This window comes from Vicugna pacos, chromosome 5, assembly GCF_048564905.1.
Source record: "Vicugna pacos chromosome 5, VicPac4, whole genome shotgun sequence".
Taxonomy (NCBI): Eukaryota; Metazoa; Chordata; class Mammalia; order Artiodactyla; family Camelidae; genus Vicugna; species Vicugna pacos.
The window spans coordinates 14,453,561-14,477,803 of record NC_132991.1 but is presented as its reverse complement, the minus strand read 5'-3'; the positions used below and the strand labels follow the sequence as shown (position 1 = coordinate 14,477,803).

The 24,243-nt window shown below is 37.8% G+C and overlaps 1 protein-coding gene across 12 annotated transcripts in view; it reads left to right on the top strand.

Annotated features, from left to right (window-relative positions):
- The window catches only part of NCKAP5 (NCK associated protein 5), a 912,592-nt gene that overhangs the window by 397,553 nt on the left and 490,796 nt on the right, over nucleotides 1-24,243 (top strand). For all 12 annotated transcript variants that reach the window (XR_012072522.1, XM_072960866.1, XM_072960868.1 and 9 more), the window contains one exon: nucleotides 16,860-16,923. Coding sequence is in view for 11 of the 12 variants with exons in the window: in XM_072960866.1 (XP_072816967.1) it covers nucleotides 16,860-16,923 (64 nt within the window). In the remaining variant the exon portion in view is untranslated. The remainder of the gene's footprint in view (nucleotides 1-16,859; nucleotides 16,924-24,243) is intronic.

Genomic DNA, 24,243 nt, shown 5'->3' with positions numbered 1-24,243 from the left:
TAGGCTGTACTTCATATATAAACTTTTTAGTATTTAGACGTATTTAGGTGCACATGTCATGCATATGAAGTTCTGAGTTTGGAAACATCTATATTCAATAGACTGTTTTTAAACTTGGACTTGTGAAAATATTCACTGTACTTGGATTTTTTCTTTCAATACAATGTAACTGTTCTCTGCTGCAGAATAATATCAATACACAGATGCGGACCAGAATATGAAAATAACTCCACTTACAGAGTTGAACATTCTATTTATACTTGCAAGAAGTGGACATTGGTAAAATCAGGGACCAAAGTAGTATTTTGTAAGTTCTAGGTTTTGGAGGGCAGGGGCCATTGTGAATGTGTGTACTTTCAAAACTCTGTGTCTTCCATATTGACTTAAATGTAGTAGGTCAATGAATATAATTTGAATGAAGAATTACAAGTTGTTTTGTCACCCTTTCTTCTATTTCTCTCCAAACTTTCTCCTTTTCTTTAACATTCTCCTCCCCCAGTCATGTACTGGCCTTGGCTGATTTCGACAGCACTGCAGGTTTTTCCAGTGAGTAGCAGTTGTCTGCTCTTGGATTCACGTAACAGAAAACCTGGTTGGTTGAATAAATTCAGTGTGGCCCCTTCTGCAAGTGCTTATCTTGTTCACTGGTTGTCTTGTAATTGTTCTTACTTTGAAAAAGCATTTATTTTTCATCTGTGCGCTCAGATTATATAGAAGGAGACTTTTTCCTATTGCGGTATATTCTTATCAGGATGTTTTCCTTCTATTTTATAAATAATAGTATTATTAGACATCGGATGAAGCTCTCTTGTAGTCAGTGCCAAAGGAAACAATACAATAGGCATGTGCAGTAGGGGGTTAGCCAGATAGAGCTGCTATCTTGTTTTCCTTGCTTGCCTTTAATCAATGCGCACATTCTCTTAAAATGCTCTTATCCATCTTTTGTGAGCACTGTTTGTGAATTTCCTTCCTTTCTTCCTTTTCTTTTTGTGACAGCGTTTCTGTTTCTTTAATTTATCAAGGTGTCACATATAACAGTCTTATTGTATTGTGCTAAAGACATTCTCCATTTGCAAGAAAGTCTGTCTGTTGCTGGGTTTCCTTTTCTTTTGGACTAACTAGGACGTTGCTAGTTATTTTGCCTTTGATCTTAAGAATGTGTTTCAGCTCCAGACTTTGTCTATCAGGAATTTTTTTTTTAATGGGTTGAGCCTTTTTCCAAAGCAGATATATTGTCCTCCTTTAATGGAATTCCAATCTATGACCATCTGTTTTTACTGTGACTTTTGACTGTCACACTGTTCTTGTACATGGGTGTCTTCAGAATCCTTTTCTCTTTGTTTTGTTTTCTCTTTTGTCTTTTAGACACAAGAACGTAGCCAGGGAGCAAGAAAATAACAAAGCATTTGTGATCAAGGGTGTGTTTAGCTACAAATGTCAGATTTATCATTACCCACTAAAAACGTACATCCTTTCTTTACCTATTTAGTTGTAGGGGAGACGATTTCACAAAAGCCACACAAAACTTTAGTGAATGTCATTCTTCTAGGCTTGGGAAAATGGCTAGAATCAAAGTAAAGGGAGTAAATCCTTTGTAATTTACATATTCTATTTGTTTTCATGTAAAATTTATTAACCTCCAGTACATTTCTTTTGGAGAAGCAAATTTAGAAGCCATTAAAATGAGGAATGCTAGAAATAACTTTTGGTTTTATTTGCTACCAGTAACAGTCAAAAGCAGCTATAGCTACCTTTAGTGTGTTTTATTTTCTGAAGATTGATCCTATTTATTGCCTGTTTTAGGTTTTTGTGGGATATGATAGCTGTTCTAATCATTATTATTTCAGAGAAAAGAGCTGGTGAATTACTTATCTAGCAACTACCTGCCAAATAAGCTATTTGATGTAACAAATAACTTGATCTCTGTTTTATATCTTAATTTAGTTAAGTTCTGATACTAACTCAATCCTACCAACTTACTTAAGATATGAGCTTAGTAAATGGGGCTCTGTTCCTGTGTCTTTTCTTAGTAAACTCTGGCTTTTGTGAACAGGTCAGATTAAAACCCAGTAAGATGCTCAGTAGCATCAATTAAACATCAATTAAAAATCCCAGCTCCATCAGGGGAGGGTATAGCTCAAGTGGTAGAGTGCATGCTTAACATGCATGAGGTCCTGGGTTCAATTCCCAGTACCTCTGGTAAAAATAAACAAACCTACTTACCTCCCCCAACCACCAAAATAAAATAATTAAGTAATGCAATAACAAATACATAAAATATTTAAAAAATCCTAACTCCAGCTAGAATTATATGGGTACCATCACATCAAGATGAAAAATAGGGACTTTGGAGCCAGATCCTGAGATCATTACTTACTATGCCCAGCGCCTTCAGGCAGATACATAATCTCTCTGTGCCTTATTTTCATTATCTGTAAAATGGGGATAATAAGAGTGCCTACCTTAGATTTAGGATGAAAATTAAAACAGTTAATAACTAACTGTAAAGTGCTTGGAATGTAATCCCTATGTGAGTGTTAATTATTGTTACGATTACTCTTATTATCCTCCTTCTTAAATGGAACCACAATTTGTCCCAAGACTACTGCTAAGTTCTTCAAACATCTTTTGCCTTGAGGAGGGCGGGCATCTGCCATCCTGCAGAAAATGGCTTTTTATTGTCTCTTTGAACCACTCTCTACCTGACTTTCCCTTCTCTGGTTTTAAGATACAAAAAATGCCTTCATTTTTAACATTTTTTCTCTCTGTCACTGTGATAATAAAACAGATAATTCAAATGCTTAGGTTCCATTACATATTAACAGAAAGTTTACAGTAAACTGTTGTGACAGAATTAATTTTGTGGCCTGGTTGTTGGGTTATTATTATTCTTCAAAAACATCTGTTGTTGTTTACCTGTGAGTTGTTTTCCTGTTTTCTGAAACATCTTTACCTCTGTTGAGAGTATCCTACGTGGTCGTATATTTGAGAATTGTTTTCCTTCCCATTAGGGTCTTACCTCATGTAACATATTAAATTATTTCACACATTGGTTTCTATTCATTTCTCGTTTCTTATACATTAGATACTGTTTTCTTATCAGTCTTTTTTCTTTTCCTTCTAAAATCCCCTGCTGTTGGTTTTGTTTTCCCTTTTGTTAGACACTCAGCTCAAACACTAGTTGAATATTAAATGTATTTGGCCACGATTATGTTGTTTACAAAAAGATAGGGAAGTAAGAGTTTCTGTTTTCCTCCCTAGTTTTCCTAAATCGGCATTCCTTTTAAAGTGCCTTTAAAGGATTTACTTTTTTTTTTTTTTAAATCTTACCGTTGGTATTTTGAACAGTGACACTTGCTGGTCATGGTGTGAAGGACAGGAAATAGAGGAGGAAGGCGCATCCTGATTCACTGGTGTCTCCTAAGCATACACTCTGGCTTTCCTACTACACATGCTGCATGGCCGTGTGCACGGCGTTTCCTAGTTGATGGCATTTCTAGGAGCGTGCTCAGTGTGAATTAAGTCATGCTGATAGTGAAGACAGTAAGACAATCTGTGTAAAACAATATTTGGACTAAAAGCTAGTTACGTTTTCTAGAAAGAAGTGAGGAATGTGCTTAATGTAAATTTTTAAGTCACAGCAGTAATGGAAGGGTCAGGACGATACAAAGAAAGCAAGATACAGGCTTGATTCTAGGGACACATTTTAACAGGAAACCTCCAGTTGAAATGAATGCAAAAAGTATTGAGTTATGAAAAAGAAGATACACATGTGTGTATAACTGTATCACTATGTTGTATACCAGAAACTAAGACAACATTGTAAATCAACTAAATTTCAGTAAAGTAAAATAAAAATGCCACCTCCCTGGAAAAAAAAAAAGAAAAAAAATAAGATACTTGTTTGTGTATTTTTGCTATAGGTCTAAGTAAGGATTAATTAGAAAATCTATAGAAACCATTTTCCAGTGAAAGGACACCACTTACAAGGATGTGATCTTAGACTCTTGGATCATTTTCTTCCCTGAGGACATTCCCCAGCCCACTCTGGGGAGGAGCATGGTTAAAACTGTGCTGTGTGACCCTGACCCCCAGGCCAAATCCAGTCAATCCGCACTCAAGCTGTACCACTCAGGATCTCATTCCAGGGGATCTTAAATGTGAAACTGGTGGGAAACAGAAACCAGGAGCCCCCAGAGCTGAGCTAGAGCATCTTGGCAGCATCTCATGAGAAGGTACATGGATTCTTGCTGCAGAAGCCCCTGGACGTTCCCTGGTTCCTGCTCTTTGGTGGTTTGGTGATTTGGTGGTTTGGTGGTTCGGTGGTTCAGTTGCTCCTGAAATACCAAAATCTGTTCAATGAAATACCTCCTCTGTCTTACCCTCGGTGGAGTCTGTTTCTGTTACTCACAACAAAGAGAAACCAAACTCATACAATCCATATGAAAAGATTAAGAAGAATCTAGTCAGGTTACAAAGCTCAATAGTGAGAATTCTGAAAGGAAAAGTAGGTGAGCTAGGTTCTGATAGAATATGGATTCATTAATATGAATTGGCAAAAGATGAAAACTTCCAAAATAACTCTTACCGAATGCTCTAAGGCAGGTTATTAAGTGGAATGGTTTATATAAATCAGAAAGTTGACAGTATTTCTAAGGCTGGATAATGGTTCACTGTGAGAGACCTGAGTAAATGGAGGCCTGGTCATGGGTTCTGTCTCTAGACAGATCAGTTCCAGGACTACAGGTCACCCCTAACTCCTTGTTACTTGCAAGTGACCAGTGCACATCCCTGCAATGAGAGTGGCAGCCAGAAGGTGAGTTCAATGTATTTGCAAGTCAGAAGGTGGCAGCCAGAGAGTATTTACAAACCATCTCCACTCCAGGAACCAGCTAAGCCAGTAGTCTTGTAATAGAGCAGAATGCAGCACTGTATCTTCTTCTTGACATCACAGTAGACTTAGTCAAAAGCATATGAAGATGAAGATAAAAGTACTTAAAATATCTTTGTGACTAAGATGATGTGTACATGTAGAGGTTTAGATATTAAGTGTACCATTTGAATCATTCGTAGAGTCTTCTTGAACTTTCCTGAGAAGTGGCAAGTAAAAGAAATGAGTTTCTGCAATTAAAAAAACAACAGCAACTTTGCAGTAAATAGTTGCCATAAGTTCCTATGTTTGCGTTCTGGCTTATGGCTCTTAACTTGTGTGGAATGTGACTGCCATTTTCTCTTTTAAGTCTTCTTTGATTCTTCTGGTCAGAAGTAAACCCTCCTTCTACTGAAAACATAGTGCCTTGCTTGGGGCACCCATTATATTTTACCAAGCTGTGTGTGTATTTGTAGATAGAGAGATGGATTAGGTTCAAATGAATAGAGTTGATACTATATTAAGTGCATCAGAATGTATTCATTTGCTAGGGCTGCCCTAACAAAGTTCCACAGACTGGGTGGCTTCAACAACAGAAATTTACCGTCTCACAGTTCTGGAGACGAGAAGTTGAAGGTCAAGGTGTTGGCAGGGTTGCTTTCTTCTGAGGGCTATGACAGAGTATCTGTTTCATGCCCTTTTCTAGCTTCTGGTTTACTGTCAGTCTTCGGCATTCCTTGGCTTATAGAAGAGTCTTCCCATCTCTTCCTTTATCTTTACATGGTGTTCTATTTGTACCTGTCTTCAAACTGACCCTCTTTTTTGAAAGATTCTAGTCCTATGGTATTGGGGTCTACCCTACTGACCACATTTTAACTTGATTGCCTCTGTAAAGATACTGCCTCCAAATGAAGTCACATTTTGAGGTCCTTGGAGCTGGGATTTCGACATACAAAGTCATTCAACAATTTTAGGGGGACACAGTTCAACCTATCACACTGGATATAGACACATTATCTGTCTTCTGAGATATGATGCTTCCTAATTATAGGAATTAAGCCTTCTTTGTCATTAGATCTTCCATAGAGTCTAGCAAAGAGCCTCCAACATGTTAGGCAGTGTAATATTTGCAGAATGAAAGTATGGTGTTGCCAGTCTATCCTAAAATCCACCATTTTGTTGAGCAGCATGTGCCTTATGTGTGTGGCTCACTCTACAAATGAAGAAGGTTTTGGAGCATAAACTATGCTGTTACAGCCCATCCACCAGGGCTTCCTTCATTACCTCCTTCAACTTCTTCCTTTAGGAGCTCAGAAGCCTTGTTTTCCTCGGTCTAGACAGATGGCTTGCATCTACTCATAGATACTATCTTGGGACCTACATGAAAATGGAGACAGAATGAGATTTCAGGGCCACTGATAATTGAAAGCCGTGGAAACCAAATTAATTGTCACATAAGGGCTATTGTCACACACTCCCACAGGTATGTATAGCTCCTTAGGAGATAGTTAGCATGTGTTTTCTTTTCCTGAAGAAATCTCTTTCTATATTCAACTACATATAGCCCGTCACTTTTGGACATTACTGAAATTGATGGATGAAAAAAAATCGAACATTATTAATGTTATGTTTCAATTTTTCTTAGTTGCCGGAGAGAAAACCAACCTAGATGTGTCTTTTTAGTGGAATTTTAATATTAAAGGAAGAAATCTGGGCATATTACATGTGAACATAGGAAATTCTACACTTCTTAGAAAACATGGGAACATAAGGATTCTTCATTCAGGGATATAGGATTTTCAGAAGTGAAAATCAAGTTTGAAGAATTCAGTGGTTCTTCAATGATTCATAAAAAAGTATATCTCAAGGAAATCTCTTTTAAAGTCCTTGAATTGACTACACTCAAGGAAGAAGTTATTGTAAGAGTTAAGACTCATATTTCCTATGTTAAAGTTGGGGGAATTTTTTGTCATAATATGTATTTTAGAGGCACACTAGGTAGGAGACCTTTGGGATTTCCTTCTGCCCCAAAGAGAAGAGAAGAAAATGGGGTTGCTTTAACTCAGTATTGTGTTCGAAAAAGTTAGTAGATTCTATGTTTATGAAAAATGTCATGAAAACATGTATTATTCTACTGAAAGCTAATAGTTTTAAGTAGAAATAAAGGGAGGAAACCCCAGAAAGACAAGTTTATTCCTTTGCTGGTTTATTTATTTACCAACAAGAGAACATGGTACATCTAAAATGTGCAGAAGGCCACATGTGTAATGCTAGCATTATGTTTTATTGCCATAGTTTGCAAGTTCTGGGGCGTGGGACTAGCCTCTGATACTCAGTGCAGAGGAAGGCGGCCTGTGATCGTGCCTCAAGTCCATGAGGCTGACATCACCCTGAAGCACGGGCTTTCAGTTACTGAGGATGTGTTTGTGCCTCAGACACATAAAGACCCTGAAGTCCCGGCCGTCTGGGTCTTACAGCCCCGGAGGGGAGAGAAATAGGTAAGCAATTGCAATACACTGGATGACACAACTGGCCGTCTGGATAAGTCAATGAACCACTAAAGGAAAATGGAGGTCGAATTTGAGACACTATTTTTGACAGCAGAAGAGCATTCCTTGTTGAACAGTTCTGAGAGTACTTACATGGTGTGATACTTGGCGAACTTTTAGAAAAATGGGGAAAAATATTTAGAGAGCTTCCGAAAACTCAATGAGGGCAAGCATGTGGATAGAAAAAACCTTCAGAAAGGCAGGCAACTGAAATGAGGGTATGTGTTTATTTTTACTAATGATCACTGTATTTATTCCAACATACTGAATTCTCTCAAATGTTTCTGCATTAATTTTTTTTTTTTGGTGGGAAGGGGATTGGTTACTCAGCACAGCACACTGTTATTCCCCTCCTGCTCCCTCCCACAGTCAGTGCGTATGCACGCTGTTCTGTGAAGTCCTACTGCCTCTTAGTTTTTGCTGCACAAAATCCAGTCAGGGTCACCCATTTAAAATGCACCCTCAATGTGCTGACTTTACTGCATTGTGATGTTCATTGATTCCTCTAAAGCATTTCATACAAGGGTGAATTTTTGGCATTTATAAGTGCTGGGACCAAACACGGACATGACGCATTGGAAAAATGTCTGACGCAGTTTCTTTCATTTGGGCTATAGCTTCCAAAGTTTCTCTAAATCTGCTCTCGCTCTGAATATCTAAGTGAATGAGTAATTAAATGATCTGCTTTGGAAAGGCTAATTAATTTAACCATTACTCAGGGACCGTTGCTGCCAATCTCCCCATCTGCCCACTCCACAGGCGCACCTGGCACTTGGCTTCCTTGTGCCTCCGTGGCCGGTGCCTCCCTGGGACGCCTATGTGTGCAGAGAATGGCTAGAAGCCTCCTGGGGGAGCAGACCTGCTCTTCCCTCCCACACACCAGGTCGCCACCGTGCTCTTATTCTAGGGGCCCACTCAGGGATGGGGACGGCAGATGATTTATTGAAACTTTTCTCCAAGATTTTAGAGTGTGACTCTCTGCCCCAGCGTGTAAATGAGAGTAATCATTTATCTCATTTTCTCTTGAGCATGTGGTGAGATCTGTAGAGAAAAAAAAATGGGGAGGGGGTGTTCATTGGAACAAACCTTGTGCCTGAGCATAGGACTATATTGGGAATTTTGTTTGTATTTTTCTTCTACTTTGCTGGAAATGTAGGTTCAGAGTAGTTGGAATTCAAGTGTCGTTGACAAGTGAGATCAGTGGTTTTCGCACTGATTGTCATTAAGACGATTGAGAATGTGTTTCATCCTTAGAAACCCCCATTATTCCTTGCATGATTGGTGATTCCTTCCTTAGCAGTAGAAGCACTGGTTAACAGGTGATGGTAAATACAGAGGCACATGTTGTAACAAATGAGACTTGAACTACATAAGTATTCATGGCTATTTTGCATGTCTGGAAAAACACGCATGGTTGTATTTAAACTTAACAGCAAAGGTACGTGGCCATATTTTCCAGCCTACTGTAGCCTCAGTTTCCCCATGGAAGGTAGGTCTAACTGTATATTAACAGCACTTGAACCATGGACTAAGGGGCTTCCAGGGTCCCATGACTTTTTCAAGAACACAGAGGTCAAAACTGTTTTTGTAAGAATACTAGGATGTTATTTGTCTTTTTCACTCTCATTGTCTCATGGGCATACAGTGCTTTTCCAGAGGCAAGTCAGTGTGTGACACTACAGCATTCTGAATACAGAAGCAGATACGGGCATCCAGATGTCGTCTTTGTTAGCCAGACATTAAAGGCATTGGCAGAAGTGGAAGGTGCTGCCACTCTTTTTACTAATTTTTGTTTTGGAATCTGCAGTTATATTTCATAATTATGTGTTGTTTACCTGTAATCTAGTTATTACTATTATTTCAAATAAATTAGTGTATCTATATATAAACATACTTAAAGTCTTGATTTTAATTTTGAAGATGTTAAATATTGATAGATTTTACTCACATTAATATAAGCTCTTTGGAGTCCTCAAAGATATTTTTGAGAGCATCAAATCATTCTGAATCCTACGAACTACTATATATAAAATAGATAAACAACAAGGTACTACTGTATACCATAGGGAAGTACATTCAATATCTTGTAATAATCTATAATGTAATAACCTATAAATTTCTCAAAGAATATGAAAAGAACATATATCTGTATGTATAACTCTATCACTGTGCTGTACACCAGAAACTAACACAACATTGTAAATCAGCTATGCGTCATTAAAAATAAATAAATAGAAGTCAAAAGAAGAGTTCTGAATCCAAAAAGTTTGAGAATCATTGCTGTGTATCATGGAGCTGATAATAATACCTACCTCATGGGATTGTTGGAGGTTTAAATATTTCATGTATTTAGAACTGTGCTTGACATACTAACTATTCTATAATAGTAACCATTACTGTGATCTTATAAAATCGCGATAAGATGTATCGGAATGGAAAAGACTGAAGAAGTTGGTCGAGCGTCTCTGAAAAAAGTGACCTGGCTAAAATCATGACCCAAAGGCGCAGAACTTAGAACTGAACTGAAGCCCAGTACTGTCGCCAAAGATTTAAGGGACTCAGGGAATAACACAATCATGGCATGTAGTAGAGTCCCTTTATAATTAAAGTACTTGGGAAAACACATCTGTTTTTCTATATGACTTGTTGCTTAAAAGCATGAAATTCAAAAAAATACCTTCCTTAGAAATAGTAGGGTGCACCTTCCTATTTAAAGGCAGTTAAATTTCTATTTTTTTGATAAAATTATTACTTAACATTTGTCTTAAAAGTCAGCTTTGAATACGAAGCACCCGTGTTGTACTTAGTGCCTCTTATGACACAGGTGTGCTTAGATATGCTCTCTGTCTGTTAGACCTGGAACTCTATGAATTTGGAACCATTTTATTTATCTTTGTGTCCTAGTTCCTAGAACTGGGCCAGGCCTGGAATAAAATCCCATTACGTGTTTGCTAAATGAATTAGAATTTCCATCATCATCATTGGATTATACAGTCAGGTAGCAGAATATTCTGAATAGAGTAAAACAAAGATAGATGTATGTATTATATAATACATAAAAATAACTGAGTTTTAAATACTTCAGAATATAGGAGTTTAACCCAACAACCAGAACCAACATGAAGGCACAGTTTTGGCTGGGGGCGGGGGGCGTATTTCAGGATTCTTTAATGTCACAACATCTTTGCCACAGTAAAGGAAATTGACTTGGGTTTGTCAGATGCCCGAGAAATTATGTTTTCTTTTCAAATGCTTAGCTGTCCTACTTCGTTCTTCTAGAAAAATCAAGTAGAAGTTGCACAAATGAGCTGGCAGTTTGATGAAAACACAGAGAGTATTCACTCTATTGACAGCTTGCTCAATGTGTGTTTCGATCTCCATCTTTCAAATGTGCCGTGGGTACAGAGCAGTTTGGGGCGATGCGACTTACAATGAGAAGTGATTCTCCACACACTCAGTGCCAGTGCTGCCCTTCCTCTAGGGCATCCTCACGGGGGTACCATCTGCCTGGTGGAGAGCAGGGCTGCACAGTGCTGTCATTCTTACCCATTCAGGATGGGTGCAGGGCTTCCTTGAAAATGGCAGTAGAACACTGATTTATCTCCAGACAGGCCTGCCTTCCGCACTCCTGCAACAGATGGCTGTGCAGTGCCCTTAAGTTTGAGGTCTCTGCACATCACCAACTGAATACAGTCTCCCTTGGCAAGCTGCTTTCTCCTTGGGGAACACTTTTCTAAACATATAAATCTCGTAGGTCTTATCTGGGTTTTACAAATGCCAACATCCTGTTGGTATCACTGTGGACAATCTTCCCGTGGGCTTAAAGTGCAGATGTATCGGAGGTATTCTGAGATCCATGGTTCACATAAATAATTTTGCTGTTGTTTATTATGACCTCTAATTGAGATTCTCTGGGACTGTATTGAAGGATTTAGAAACCTGGGGCTCATTTGCTGTTTGGGTATAAAACTGAATGACAAAAATAGCTCTGTTTCATCCTTCTTGGAGGGAGAAATTCTTTTTATATTTAACTGAAAGAGAAGTAGGTGTTGTGATCTCCTTTGTTTTATTGAGTGTTTATTCTTTATATCCTTCTTTTATCCCTATTCAATAAATAAGTGTCCACAGCTCTTGGTAAAATATCTCTGGGCATTTGTTTTGCAATCATAAAGTCGATACTCACTTCATAATGAGCCACTGGCTTTGCGGCAAACACAGAACAGAACAGTGATGTCATTGCAAAAGCCCAGTTGTCAGCTTCTAGCAGAAGAGCTAAGGACTTCAAACAGGAACAGGGGTATTTGTGAGTGTGTTTAATTTGCCTTGAGTAGCGTACAAGTCAAGGATTCTCTATTTTTTACACAAAGCTGTTTTTAAGGACTCTAAATTTGCATGAAAAAGATGCTGGTCCCAGTTGGCTTCACACATACATTGGGACCAGAGGGGTTTGAAGATATGGTTTGCCAAGGGACCACTAAACCTAAGGGCAAATGAGATTACTGTAAAAGAAAAAGACCTATTTATTTTTAATACTTTCAGTTCATAATTTGAGGCCAGAAATATTAACATCTGGAAATCCTAAGAATTTTTCTCATAGATGATTTCACCCATTCAACAACTCCATCACTTCCTTAATTTTAATAACGAATGATTATACACAAAAAATACAATTCCTTCTTTCATATACATAAAAAATACAATTCCTGCTGAAAAAAAAAAGCTTCTGCTGACATAAAATTTACACACATGGAATACCAAGAACTTGAAAGATTTGGGAGATTCAAAGTACTGAACCTCAAGAAAGAACTTTTTTGTGTGTTTTATCCTTGAAATCCTCTTTTCAAAGGAAATGTGCTCCAACTACATCAAATAATTCCTAGTACATAAAATTGGGGTGCCCTTAGCTCCCACTGATCTTGCCTACCCACTCCATTGAAGACGCGAGGCTGTTACTCAGAATCCTTAGGGGTCTTGGCTCCATGATGTTTTGTGTGTTACACTTCTTGAGTAAATGATTTAGAGCAATTACAGAGCGTGAACCCAACGAGGCACTCGTGTTTGCTGTTCATGCAGGTTCTCCACCATTCAGCCACTTTCAATGAGAGTGGTTCCTATGTAATGAGACTTCAGCAATTTTCCGGCTTGTGAATGAGGAGGACCAAGGAACAGCTAGGGTTGGGGACTGTCCTTCCTGTGACCCAGACTACTCTGAGATTCTCTGTGTGTCAGTCACACATTTCCACAAGGCTGCGTGAAACTGAGCACATCTCTTCACGTAGGGGGAGATCAAAAGTTGTCATTCCCAGTTGTACACATTTTATTCTGTTTCACCAGATCAAATGGCTAATGTGATACCACTTTTGAATGTTGGTTTTCCATGTTGGTTCAGTCACACTTTCTTTATTGAAAGCCAGCAAAATCTGTGGACAGACCACAACATTTTATGATTTATTAATATTTTCCTGCTGAACTGTGTAATGTCTAAAACCATTGAAGTTTTCTTTCAAATTGAACTGAATAAGATTTGACTAGCACCTATACTGTGCGATAATTCCTAACAGTCCTATAAAGGAAATCTCTTTTAAGGATAAAATAGTAATGTTTGTAACCTTTAAATTGTATCAGGATTATTTTGTCACTTGGTAGGATGATAGTAATAACATAGACTGTTGCTTGCTTTCTAGAAATGTCTTCTTTGTGCTAAACTACTCTTCTAAACAACAACAGGCTGTTGGCGTATGTATTACATCTTTCTCTGAAGATTCAGCAATCAGAAATGATGATTACAGGAAATTTTCCAGAATGTTCTTCCATTTCTAGTTCTGTACCTGTCTTCTGGGTGAAGTTCTCAAAACGTGGTCCTGAGACCCTGGGCGCTCACAAGACCCTTTCAAGGGATCTGCATTTCCAAACTATGTTTGTAATAACACTAAGCTGAAGTTTGCCGTTTTTGTCTCACATTCTTTTATGAGTTTGTAGTGGAGTTTTCTAGAAGCTACACGACTTAATATTACACTGTCAATATTTGTACCAAATTAGTCTATAAATTATTACTCACTGGGATGTGGGCTCTCACAACAGGTTGAATGCAGAAGCAGATCTGAGAATCCAACTGTCTTCTATCAAGGCAGACGTTAAAGATATATTTGCAAAACTCAAACGATTTGTTACTCTTCTCATGACATTTTTTCTTGTTTTGAAATATAAGAGTATTCATAAAAATGTTTAACTTATGTTAGAGTGGGTTTGTTAATTTTTAATGAATTAATAAATGTGTTTTAAAACTACCTGTTTTCATTTATATGTGGTAAATATCAATGAATGTGACCCACATTAAAAAAAAAAAACTCTCTTGGTCAACATTAGTAGCTATAACCCAGATAAACTTGAGCTCTTCTGGGTCCTCAATAATTTTTAACCAAAATATGTGGGAACCTCTGTACTATCATCCCCTCATTCCATGTTCTTATATAGGAATTTACTGTATTGAAGCTTACTCAGGTATTTTCCTGGTAATCTACGGACGCCATGCTCTTCATCATTTTAGAATGTGTGTAAAAACGCTTTTGTGGCCAGTCAGAGCCAGAGGTGCCCTGCGGGAAACATTGTGGGTGCAAGTGTGTGTGTTGTATACTTGTAAATGCAAATTGGTAGTTATTAAAAATTCCATTATACTAGGCAAGTTGATATTAGATTCTGTGACTGATTCCTCACTCAGCAAATCACAAACATTTATTGTGTTTCTACAAAACAACCCTTAGTAGGTGTTACAGAGATGGACTACGTGTGATCTCAACATTCAGGGCAGCAGCTGGTGCAGTGAGATAGTAACTACACCACGACTCACCACGTGCAAAAAATACATCAGTCAGCAATTTTGGCTGCCACTGCTGTGGTCAAGGAGGAATTTATGAGCTTATTGAGGGAAAAGATATACAAAACAAAGAATCAAGGGAAATATGAAACGGTGTGTTTAGAGTTTAGACTAGTAGTTAGACGTCTCCATATTCAGTATACGGGGAAAACAATGAGTTCAGGTATTGTTATATTAATGTAATTATCATCCTTAGCACTAGAGTGGCTTGTGGGTTCTTTTAATTTAGTTTGGTAGAGCTGTACATCCCAGTGAGAAATAATCTGTAGATTAATTTGGTACAAATTTTGATAGTGTAATATTGAGCCTCCAATCTATGAATGTGGGGAGGGTGGAACGTGTGTGTGTAAAAATCTCCTTTAACTGCTCTAAGCAGTGTTTTGTAGTTCCTAGTGTAGCAGTTTAACAAGTATTTGATTAAATTTAGTGCCTAAGTATTTTATGTTTTTGACACTATTATAGATTCTTTAAATTTAATTTTCCAACTGTTTGAAGCTAGTACATAAAAACACAATTGATTTTTATGTATTGGCTTATGTCCTGTGAGTTTGCTAAATTATTAGTTGTATGGTTGTTTTGTAAATTCCTTAGGATTTTCTTTTTAGAGAATTATGTCATCTGTGAATATAGACAGTTTTACCTCTTCCTTTTTGATATTTGTGTAATTTCTTTTTCTCACCGTATCAAACTGGATAAGAATTTTGCTGTCTTTGAACTTTACATAAATGGATCATAAAATATATACTCATCTGCATTTGCTTCTTTCACTCAGCAGTATTGTTGTGATGAGGTCTTGATCATTCCTTCTCAGCACTGTGTAGTGTCCCAGTGTGTAACTGTGTTGGGGTTTATCCGTTCTATTGTCAGTGGGCGTGTACACCATCAGGTTAGGGCTACTGAAGCAGTCCTTCTATGAACACTCTGGTACATGTCTTTTAGTGAATATATATATGCATCTGTGCTGGGTGTACACCTCAGAGGGGACTTGCTGGGTCACAGAGTATAGAGAATATTCTCCTCCAGTGTTTTTTTGGTCCTTAAGAGTATTTATCATGTGTTTAATTTTCATGTTAAACTGGAAGTCAGCCACATTCTTCTCTTTCAAATCTTTGCCCCTTTCATTTGACTTTTCATCTGCTCAGCAGACCTTGGGTCAGAAAACACGTGTAGACTCTGCCTTGCTTACCTCAAAAAGAGGCCCGTGACCCTGTCTCTTTCTGGCTTCTTCCCATCTACTTGGTTGCCCCTCTCGCCGGGTACAAGCAGGGCTCCTGCCCCAGGCTCCCAAAACTTACATATCCTTCTAAGGTCTCCTGGTTCTAGTTTTCCTCCTTCTATTCTCTGTCTTTAGCTACGTAGTCAGGGAGAGAACTATTCCTACTTTTTAGTACTACTCATCGTTAACCAAACTAAAATACAGGCCATCTTGACAGTCTTAGGCATCTCAAAGACGCAAGCAGTTAGGAGGGGAGAAATCCTCTCCCTCATTTGGGATTTAAGTTTCTTCCTCTCTGTTTGCATATAGCTGATCCTATGCAGAGGGGAGGCTGAGACATGAAATAGCTCCCAAATAGCTTCACATCTTGAGAGCAGTAGAGGACTTCAGGAGAAACCCTTGCTAGAACTCAGATTTGAGGATTACTGGAAGAATTCACTTACCCTACTTCATCCATCAACTCTTTTAAGAATAATTGAAAAGCTGGCCAAAATGAAGATATCTGTCACTTTACAAAAGTGTTCTTACAATTTTGGTGAGCATTAAATGGTTTGTAAGTGAAATCAGAATTACAATTATAACGGATACAAAATAAAGCCTGTTGTAAAATAAAGCATACTTAAATAATCTGATTTTTAATTCTAGATTTTCATATTCCTTAGACCCTGAAAAGTGACATGCCAAAGTTTTACTTAGGCTTTGAACTAAGGAAAGCTTTAAGATGGATCCTAATATTACTACATACCAGCTGGGGCTCTATATGTTACTTATTCTCTCTTAGCCTCAGTTTCCACATCTGTGAAATGGGGATAATAAAACCTATTGTAGGGTTGTTGTCAGGCTCATAGGAGATCAGGTAAAATGACCAGTACCATGCCTGTTGTGTAGCCAGCCTGCAAATGATTTTCTGTCTTTATTTCAAGAATGGTACAGAGTTAGGTTTTGTTTGCTTTTTGAAATTCAGAATCAGCTTAGGGCAACAAAAGAAATACAAGTAAAAATATTTATGAGCAAAGTTGATACCAAAGGACAACTGAAATATCTTAGCCACAGACAATTTATTGACCAATATATGCATTAATGAACTTAAAGGGGAGCTTTGACTCACATTCAAGATGTATCTGGTGATTATAAAATCCAAGGCAAAAAAAATCTCTTTCATGACACTCAGTGAAAACAATGCACTAATGACCAATCACTTTAAATATTTATAGAAAGTTTAGTGGAGGAAGTGAGCTAAACCAAGGAAGGGGTTCCTCCGGAGACCTCCAAAGAATGTTTTGAAGCCAGGCCAGCATACCTCTGCTCTAAGAAGGATGGTCAACTGATCACACGCTTTTATTTCTCTAGGGAGAAGTTGGCTGTGGCCCAGCTGCAGAGGGAAGTTGCCCAAAGAAGAAGTGAGGGGGCCATGGTAAGTCCTGGCTGCTTGCTTCTGATTCCGAACCTTCCTTCTAAAGGTCTCTGGCTTGAAAGGCATTTTGTCTCATTAAGGATTTCAAAGGAAAATATTTGCTTGCAGTAAACTGCCTGCTGTATTGGTGAATAATGTGTGTGTGTGTGTTTTTTAACTGAAGTATAATCAATTTACAATGTTGCATTAATTTCTGGTGCACAGCATAGTGATTTAGTTATACATATATATATATATATATTCCTTTTCATATTCTTTTTCATCATAGGCTATTACAAGGTAAGGAATATACTTTCCTGTGCTATACAGTAGGTCCTTGTTTATCTTTTTCGTTTATAGCAGTTTGTATCTGCAAATCCTAAACGCCCAATTTATCCTTCCACAGCTTCCGATTCCCCCTGATAACAGGAAGTTTGTTTCTATGTTTGTGAGTCTGTATCTGCTTTGTAAAGAAGTTCATTTGTGTCATTGTAATGTGTTTATATTGCAGTTTAGACAGCTCGGCCATTTACAAGAAAGAGAGGGAAATATTAATTGGGAAAAATAACTCTGGGCTTTGAAGAGGATGTTCAAATGTTCAGAGGGTTATACGGCTTTATATCCTGACGTTCCACTGGGTGTCCAGGCTTCCGGCTGTGAGGACGTGTCCTGTCCATAAAGGAGAAATCTGAGATTTTTAGATAAGGAGAGACAGTTCAGCATAATTCAAGCCTCTTGAAAAACAAACGATCTAAAAGAACACTCAGAGGTTAGCTAATGTAATCGTCTTTTAGCCTTCTCCTTCTCTCCACTATTTGCAGTGTATTTCTCCCTGTTGGTTTGTGTGTATCATTTAGAAAACTGATGTTTCCTTGTGTTTTGAATTGTTCTAAAAAATCAATATGGTTGTTTTGGTCCATAGCAGCTTCATTTTATAGACTTTTTTGCCAAAGTGTCTGCCTTTGTGCCCCTTTGAACATCAAGAGATGACTGTCTGGGGACCTGGGGAATGGACTTGTGTGGATTAAGTGCTCCTGCTGCCTCTGAGGAAAAAAAAATATTACACCCAATTTTTTTTTCCCACTTAATGACCAAACAGTGTCATGTGTGCAACTTTTCAGCTAAGGCTTTTTTTTAAAAGGGAGAAGTGACACATTTTCAGACCCTGAAGCTACTTCCATTTGATTTCATGAGAGTTAATGGACAATCCATCAACTGAAAAGAGCAGAAATTTGTAAAATAAATTGGTCTTGCACTGCTCTCAAGATGGAAAGCAGAGGGCTGGAATAAGAGGCTGAATGTTGAGGGGGTTCTGGAAGGCACAGGGGTCCTGGAGCATGCTAAAATACTTTAGGAGGTGATCACATTGTCTGCTCGGCTAGTGATATCAAGGCAGAGCATCTTGACTGTTCAAACAATATAAAGCAACTGCTCACGAGCATCTTTGAGCCAATGAAATGGGAGTAAGTTGGAGAAAATGAAGGTTTAGTTAAATGGTCAGCTGAAAATATTCAGCCTGGACTGGGACTGTGAGACAGGAGGGAAGGAGGCAGGGCATAGCCATTAAAGGAATGACACAGCAATTGAGGATATGATATAAACTGGTTAGAACCAAGATGGTAGAAGATTCAACTTTTAGGAGACCTTGAGGTCCAAGATGGCAAGAGATTCAACTCCCATAGAGCTTGAGGTCCAAGATGGTGGAAGACTTGACTTCTAGTAGACATTGAGCTTTATAATTTGCTCTTTGTAATATACTAGCGTACTAAATGGCACTCCCACAGATGCCGTGACTGTTCCGAGGCTAACCATAAAAGGCCAAAAAATGGGCAGTGCCCCAATTCCTGGGAATCCCCACCCCTTCCTCAGACTAGGTGGAATAATTCTCCCACTTGTTAGTATATGAAGTTACTGAGCCCGTAAAATCTAACAACGCTGCACCTCGTGGCCGCTGTCCCTTCTGAGTGAGACACCCGCACTCTGTCTATGGAGTGTACATCTCCCTGAATAAATCTACCTTTACTCTGTTATGGCTTACTCTTGAATTCTTTCCTGCATGAAGCCAAGACCCTCACTTGACAGGTGCATCCCAGGGGCTCACCTGAGACCTGGAACATGACCATCCTCTCACACCCCATTTTCCTGTATCAACCGCACTATGAAATGTTCCTGAGCTGGGCTATTTGGTAATGATTGCATCTTCGTTAGAGCTAGCTCCTGTTCAGTGCTTCATCAGCCATGTTCCAAAGTGGAGGTGAACAAGTGATGGCTTTTCTGGGTCTGTTTCTTTATCTTTAAAATGAGGGGGTAGGGCATTCTGTTGATTCTTACTTTATAGTTGGCTTTATTCCTTTGATAACTATGCAAGTTTAAAAAGCTAAAGCTCTAAACTGTTCTTAGGAACAGTGATCAGTACATGTATGTAAACTTAAAAAAAAGGTGCAGTATATTGTATATATATATTTACATGCAATATAATGTGTATGTGCGGTCAAACTTAATAATTCTACCTAATAAAACTGAAAAAGGAAAAAAAAATGAGGAGATAGGACTTACAGGATTCAATTAGCTTAGTGAATCATGCAAACGAGCATTTGTTCATGTAACATTTTTTTAATGGGGAGATTTTTCTGGAAATAACTAAGTTTAAGCTCATAAGAACAGGCCCCTGAAGAATGGATCTTTCTGACTCTTGACACTGAATGAGCCTGAGTTGAAATCATCTCTGGCAGATAACTGTCTAGTTTTTCATGAAACAACCCCTCCCCCCTTTTAAAACATTGTAGAGGTAATTGTTCAGTGTGGAAAGTACCCAGGAAATACCAGCACGCAAAAAGTGACTCTGGTTGCTCAAAAAAAGGAACTTTGGGAAAGTTACCAGTGTTTTATAACACTTATTTAAATGATACTAATGAAAAATCACATTTATGTGTTGACTGATTTAACAAATAACTTGTGGAGCCCCTACTGTGTCCCCAGCACTATTCCAAGCATTGGGGAAACATCAAAAAAAAAAAAAAAGCCAACATCTGAGAGCGTACATTGTAGTGGTTGGGGAGACAGACATTTGATGTAATTAGTGTCACATGGTGGAAGCAGCTATGAGAAAATGAGATCAAGGTCAGGGAAACTGGAGTGCCAGGGGATCCCTGTGAGTGTTCTTGGGAGTACATCACTGAGAAGTTAGCATTTGAGCAGCGTTTGGGGAGGAGGCGTGAACCGCGGGTGATATCTGGAGGAGGAGTGTTCCTGGCCGGGAGTATTGCCTGAGGAACAGCACAGAGAAGCAGGATGGCTGGAGGGCAGTGAGGGAGGGGCTGAAGAGGAGAAGGTAAGTCACAGAAGTGATGGGGGGCAGAGGGGTAAGTCATCCAGGTCCCCAGAGATCTCTGGCTGATGCTTTGAATGAGTGCTCTGATCTGTTCTGATTTACTCTTCTTCATATAACTGTTTCCCCCAGTTCCATCATTTATCACTGTTTCCCCCAATTCCCTCATTCCTTAGAAACACTTGAGCCCTGATTTTCATTCATATCCGTTATTTCCCCTTTTTCTCCCTTTTTCTCAATATTGTTTCCCTCTTTCCTTACTTAGCCCACCCTCCCACCCTGGAGTTTTCAACTTAACTATATTCCGTTAAATAGAAAGCAGTTCATCACAACCAGATCACCTTATGCTTTTAAAGAATAATACTTACAGTATTCTGTTTTTAGCCACATGAAAGGAAAAACAGTACAAAAAAGTTACAGAAGAAGTTTTTTTTTAAAACTATATAATCGAGGCAGATCATTATTTAAAAAATCATCAGTGAACCTGTTATAATCACAGTCTTAATGCATAGCATGCCCTTTTAAAAATGTGACTTTAGGCAATAAATCTCTTAACTTGTATGTTGTTAAGGTAGTACCCGAGGTACCATTTTTGAGCGATTGCTTTTAATTTTTTTTAACACATTGTTTATTTTGGAATAATTTTGGAGTTACATGAATTTGCACACCTGCACACCCTTTAACCAGTTTCTAGTGTTAACACTTACATAACTATGGTGTAATTACCCAAACTAAGAACTTAGCATTGGCGTATTACAATTAACTAAGTTCCAGGTTTTATTGGAATTTCACCAATTTTTCCAATAATGTCCCCTTTCTGATTTAGGGTTCAATTCAGGGTACCACACTGCATGCAGAAAGGTTTCTTTTTAATGGCTAGGTGACACATATGTGGAGGAAAGAAGGGAATGAGGTAAGTCTGCATTCAGAGTCTGGCTTCATCAGTAGTTAGCTCTGTGACCTTGGGCACATTCCTTTACTGGTTTTTATCATTTCTCTCTGTGCTTTTGTTCTGTTAACTCAGGGCTTTACTTGCGAAAGCTGTCGTTCAGCCTATTAGATGTTTCTTCTTTGTTTCTTTGTTCTTAATTTGTTCTTCCATGAAAGTAACTATCGCCATAAAAACTTACCTTTCACTATTTCTCACAAACTGCTATGAGATCATGTTTCTCTTTATTCTGGGAGATTGTGTTTCAGCTTGAGTTTCCTACCATTGGCTCAATTTACTGCAAGATCTATTCTGTTTCCTTTTTTATTGAGATAAAACTGACATATATCATTATATGAGTTTGAGGTATACAATATAATGGTTCAACATTATGTTCAGGTTTCCCCTGCTATCTGAAAGTAGATCATTCCTATGAAACCTTCAGTAAGCTGAGATGGTGTAAAGCTTCTTCCCAATTACCTTTTTTCATAATAATTCGAATCCTCTTTGGATTTCAGTTAGCAAAAAAAGGTACAAGTATAGGTCCTTCACAGAAGTGAAGTCACGCAAAGCAGACTTTCAAAAAGCAGGGACTATCTATATATTGCAAAATGATCATCACAGTAAGTCTAGTTAATATCTATAACCACATTGTTATCAATCTTTTTTCTTGTGATGAGAACTTATAAGATATACTCCCTTAGCAACTTTCATAGCAATACAATATTATTAATTTTAGTCGCCATGCAGTATGTTACATCCTCAGGACTTATTTTATAACTGGAAATTTGTACCTTTAGGGTTCTTCCACCCATTTTGCCCACCCCCTCCCATCTCCCTACTTCTTTCTGGGTATCTATGAGTTTGTTTGTTTGTTTGTTTATTTTTAAGATTCCACATATAAATGAGATCATAAGGTATTTCTCTTTCTCTATCTCACTTAGCATAATGCCCTCAGAGTCCATCCATGTTGTTACAAATGGCAGCATTTCCTTCTTTTTATGGCTAAATAATACTCCACTGTATATACTGTATACCACGTTTATTTTATCCATTCATCCATTGATGTACACTTAGGTTGTTCCAAGTCTTAGTTATTTTAAGTATGCAGAAGATGAACATGGAGACACACATATTTGTTGAAGATAATCATTTTATTTCCTTTGGATAAATACCTGTAAGTGGAATTGCTCGATCATAAGGTAGTTCTATTTTAAATTTCTTAAGGAACCTCCATACTGTTTTCCATAAAGGCTGCACCAATTTATATTCCCATCAGCAGTGCACAAGGGTTCTCTTTTCTCTACATCCTAGCCAACACTTAGTTCTTGTTTTTCTGTTAATAGGCATTCTAACAGGTGTGAGATGATATTGTGACTTTGATTTGCATTTGCTTGATGATTAGTTATGTTGAATACCTTTTCAGGTACTCAGTGTCCATCTGTATGTCTTATTTTGGAAAAAATGTCTCCAGGCATACCTTGGAGATATTGCAGTTTTGGTTCCAGACCTCTGCAATAAAGTGAATATCACAATAAAGTGAGTTACATGAATTTTTTGCTCTCCCAGTGCATATTAAAGTTATATTTACACTATACTGTATTCTAGTAAGTGTGCAATAGCATTATGTCTAAAAACAGCAATGTACATACCTTAGTCAAAAATACTTTATTGCTAAAAAAATGTTAACCATCTTCTGGCAATGCAGGATTTCCACAAACTTTAATTTGTAAAAAACACAGTATCTGCAAAGCACAAAAAGTAAGCACAGAAAACGAGCTATACCTATATTCAGACGCTCTGCTGGCTTCTGAATTGGATTGTTTGTTTTGCTGCTGACTTGTGTGAGTTCTTTATGCATTTTGGATATTAACGCCTTATCAGATATATAATTTGAAAATATTTGCTCCCATTCGGCATGTTGCCTGTTAACTCTGTTAATGGTTTCTTCCGCTGTGCAGAAGCTGTTTAGTTTGATGTAGTCCCCTTGTTTATTTTTGCTTTTTGTTGCCTTTGCTTTTGGTGTCAAATCCAAAAAGTCAACCAAAATTGATCCCAAGGAGCTTACTGCCTGTTTCCTTCTATGAGTTTTATGATTTCAGATCTTATATTCAAGTCTTTAATACATTTGAGTGAAGTTTAGTGTACAGTGGAAGATAGTGGTTCAGTTTCACTGTTTTGCATGTGGCTGCCTAGTTTTCCCAACACCGTTTATTGAAGAGACTGTTTTTCCCTTTGTCATAAATTAATTGACTATATATGTATGGGGTTATTTCTGGGCTCTCTATTCTGTTATGCTGAACTATGTGTCTGTTTTTATGCCAATACTGTACATTTTTATTTGTAATATGTTTTGAAAGCAGGGAGCATGATCCGTCCAGCTTTGTTCTTCTTTCTCAAGATTTCTTTGGCTATTCAGGTTTTTTTTTTTTCTGTGTGTGGTTTCATACAAATTTTAGGATTGTTTATTCTATTTCTGTAAAAGAGTACATTGGAATTTTGATGGAAATTGCATTGAATGTGTAGATTGCTTTGGGTAGTATGGACATTTTAACAATATTAACTCTTCCAATCCATAAGCACAGAATATCTTTCCATTTATTTGTATCTTCTTCAATTTCTTTCATTAGTATCTTAGAGTTTTTAGCATATAAATCTTTTACCTTCTTGGTTAAGTTTGTTCTTAGGTATTTTATTCTCTTTGATGCAGTTGTAAATTTGATTTTTTTAAAATTTCTCTTTCTAATAGTTTATTATTAGTGTATAGAAATGCAACTGATTTTAGCCTCATGGGAAGCTTGGACTTGCCTGTTTGTGTTAATACATTAATGTTAGCAGTGGCCATGGCAGTTGAGTTTGAAGTATCATCCAAAGAAGAGAAGCATCTCAGACAACACATAATTCACAATGTTTATCATTGGCTGAAATACATCCATAATATATCTCTGGAAAAAGAACCAGGAGTGTTATTTTCTCGTTCACAACAACCAACTTAATAAGTTAAAAAGCTATGTCTTTCTAAGAGTTTAGAATGATAAGTGCCAAACTTGAGACATATTTCTGTGTATGTGCTAAGTTTTGGAAC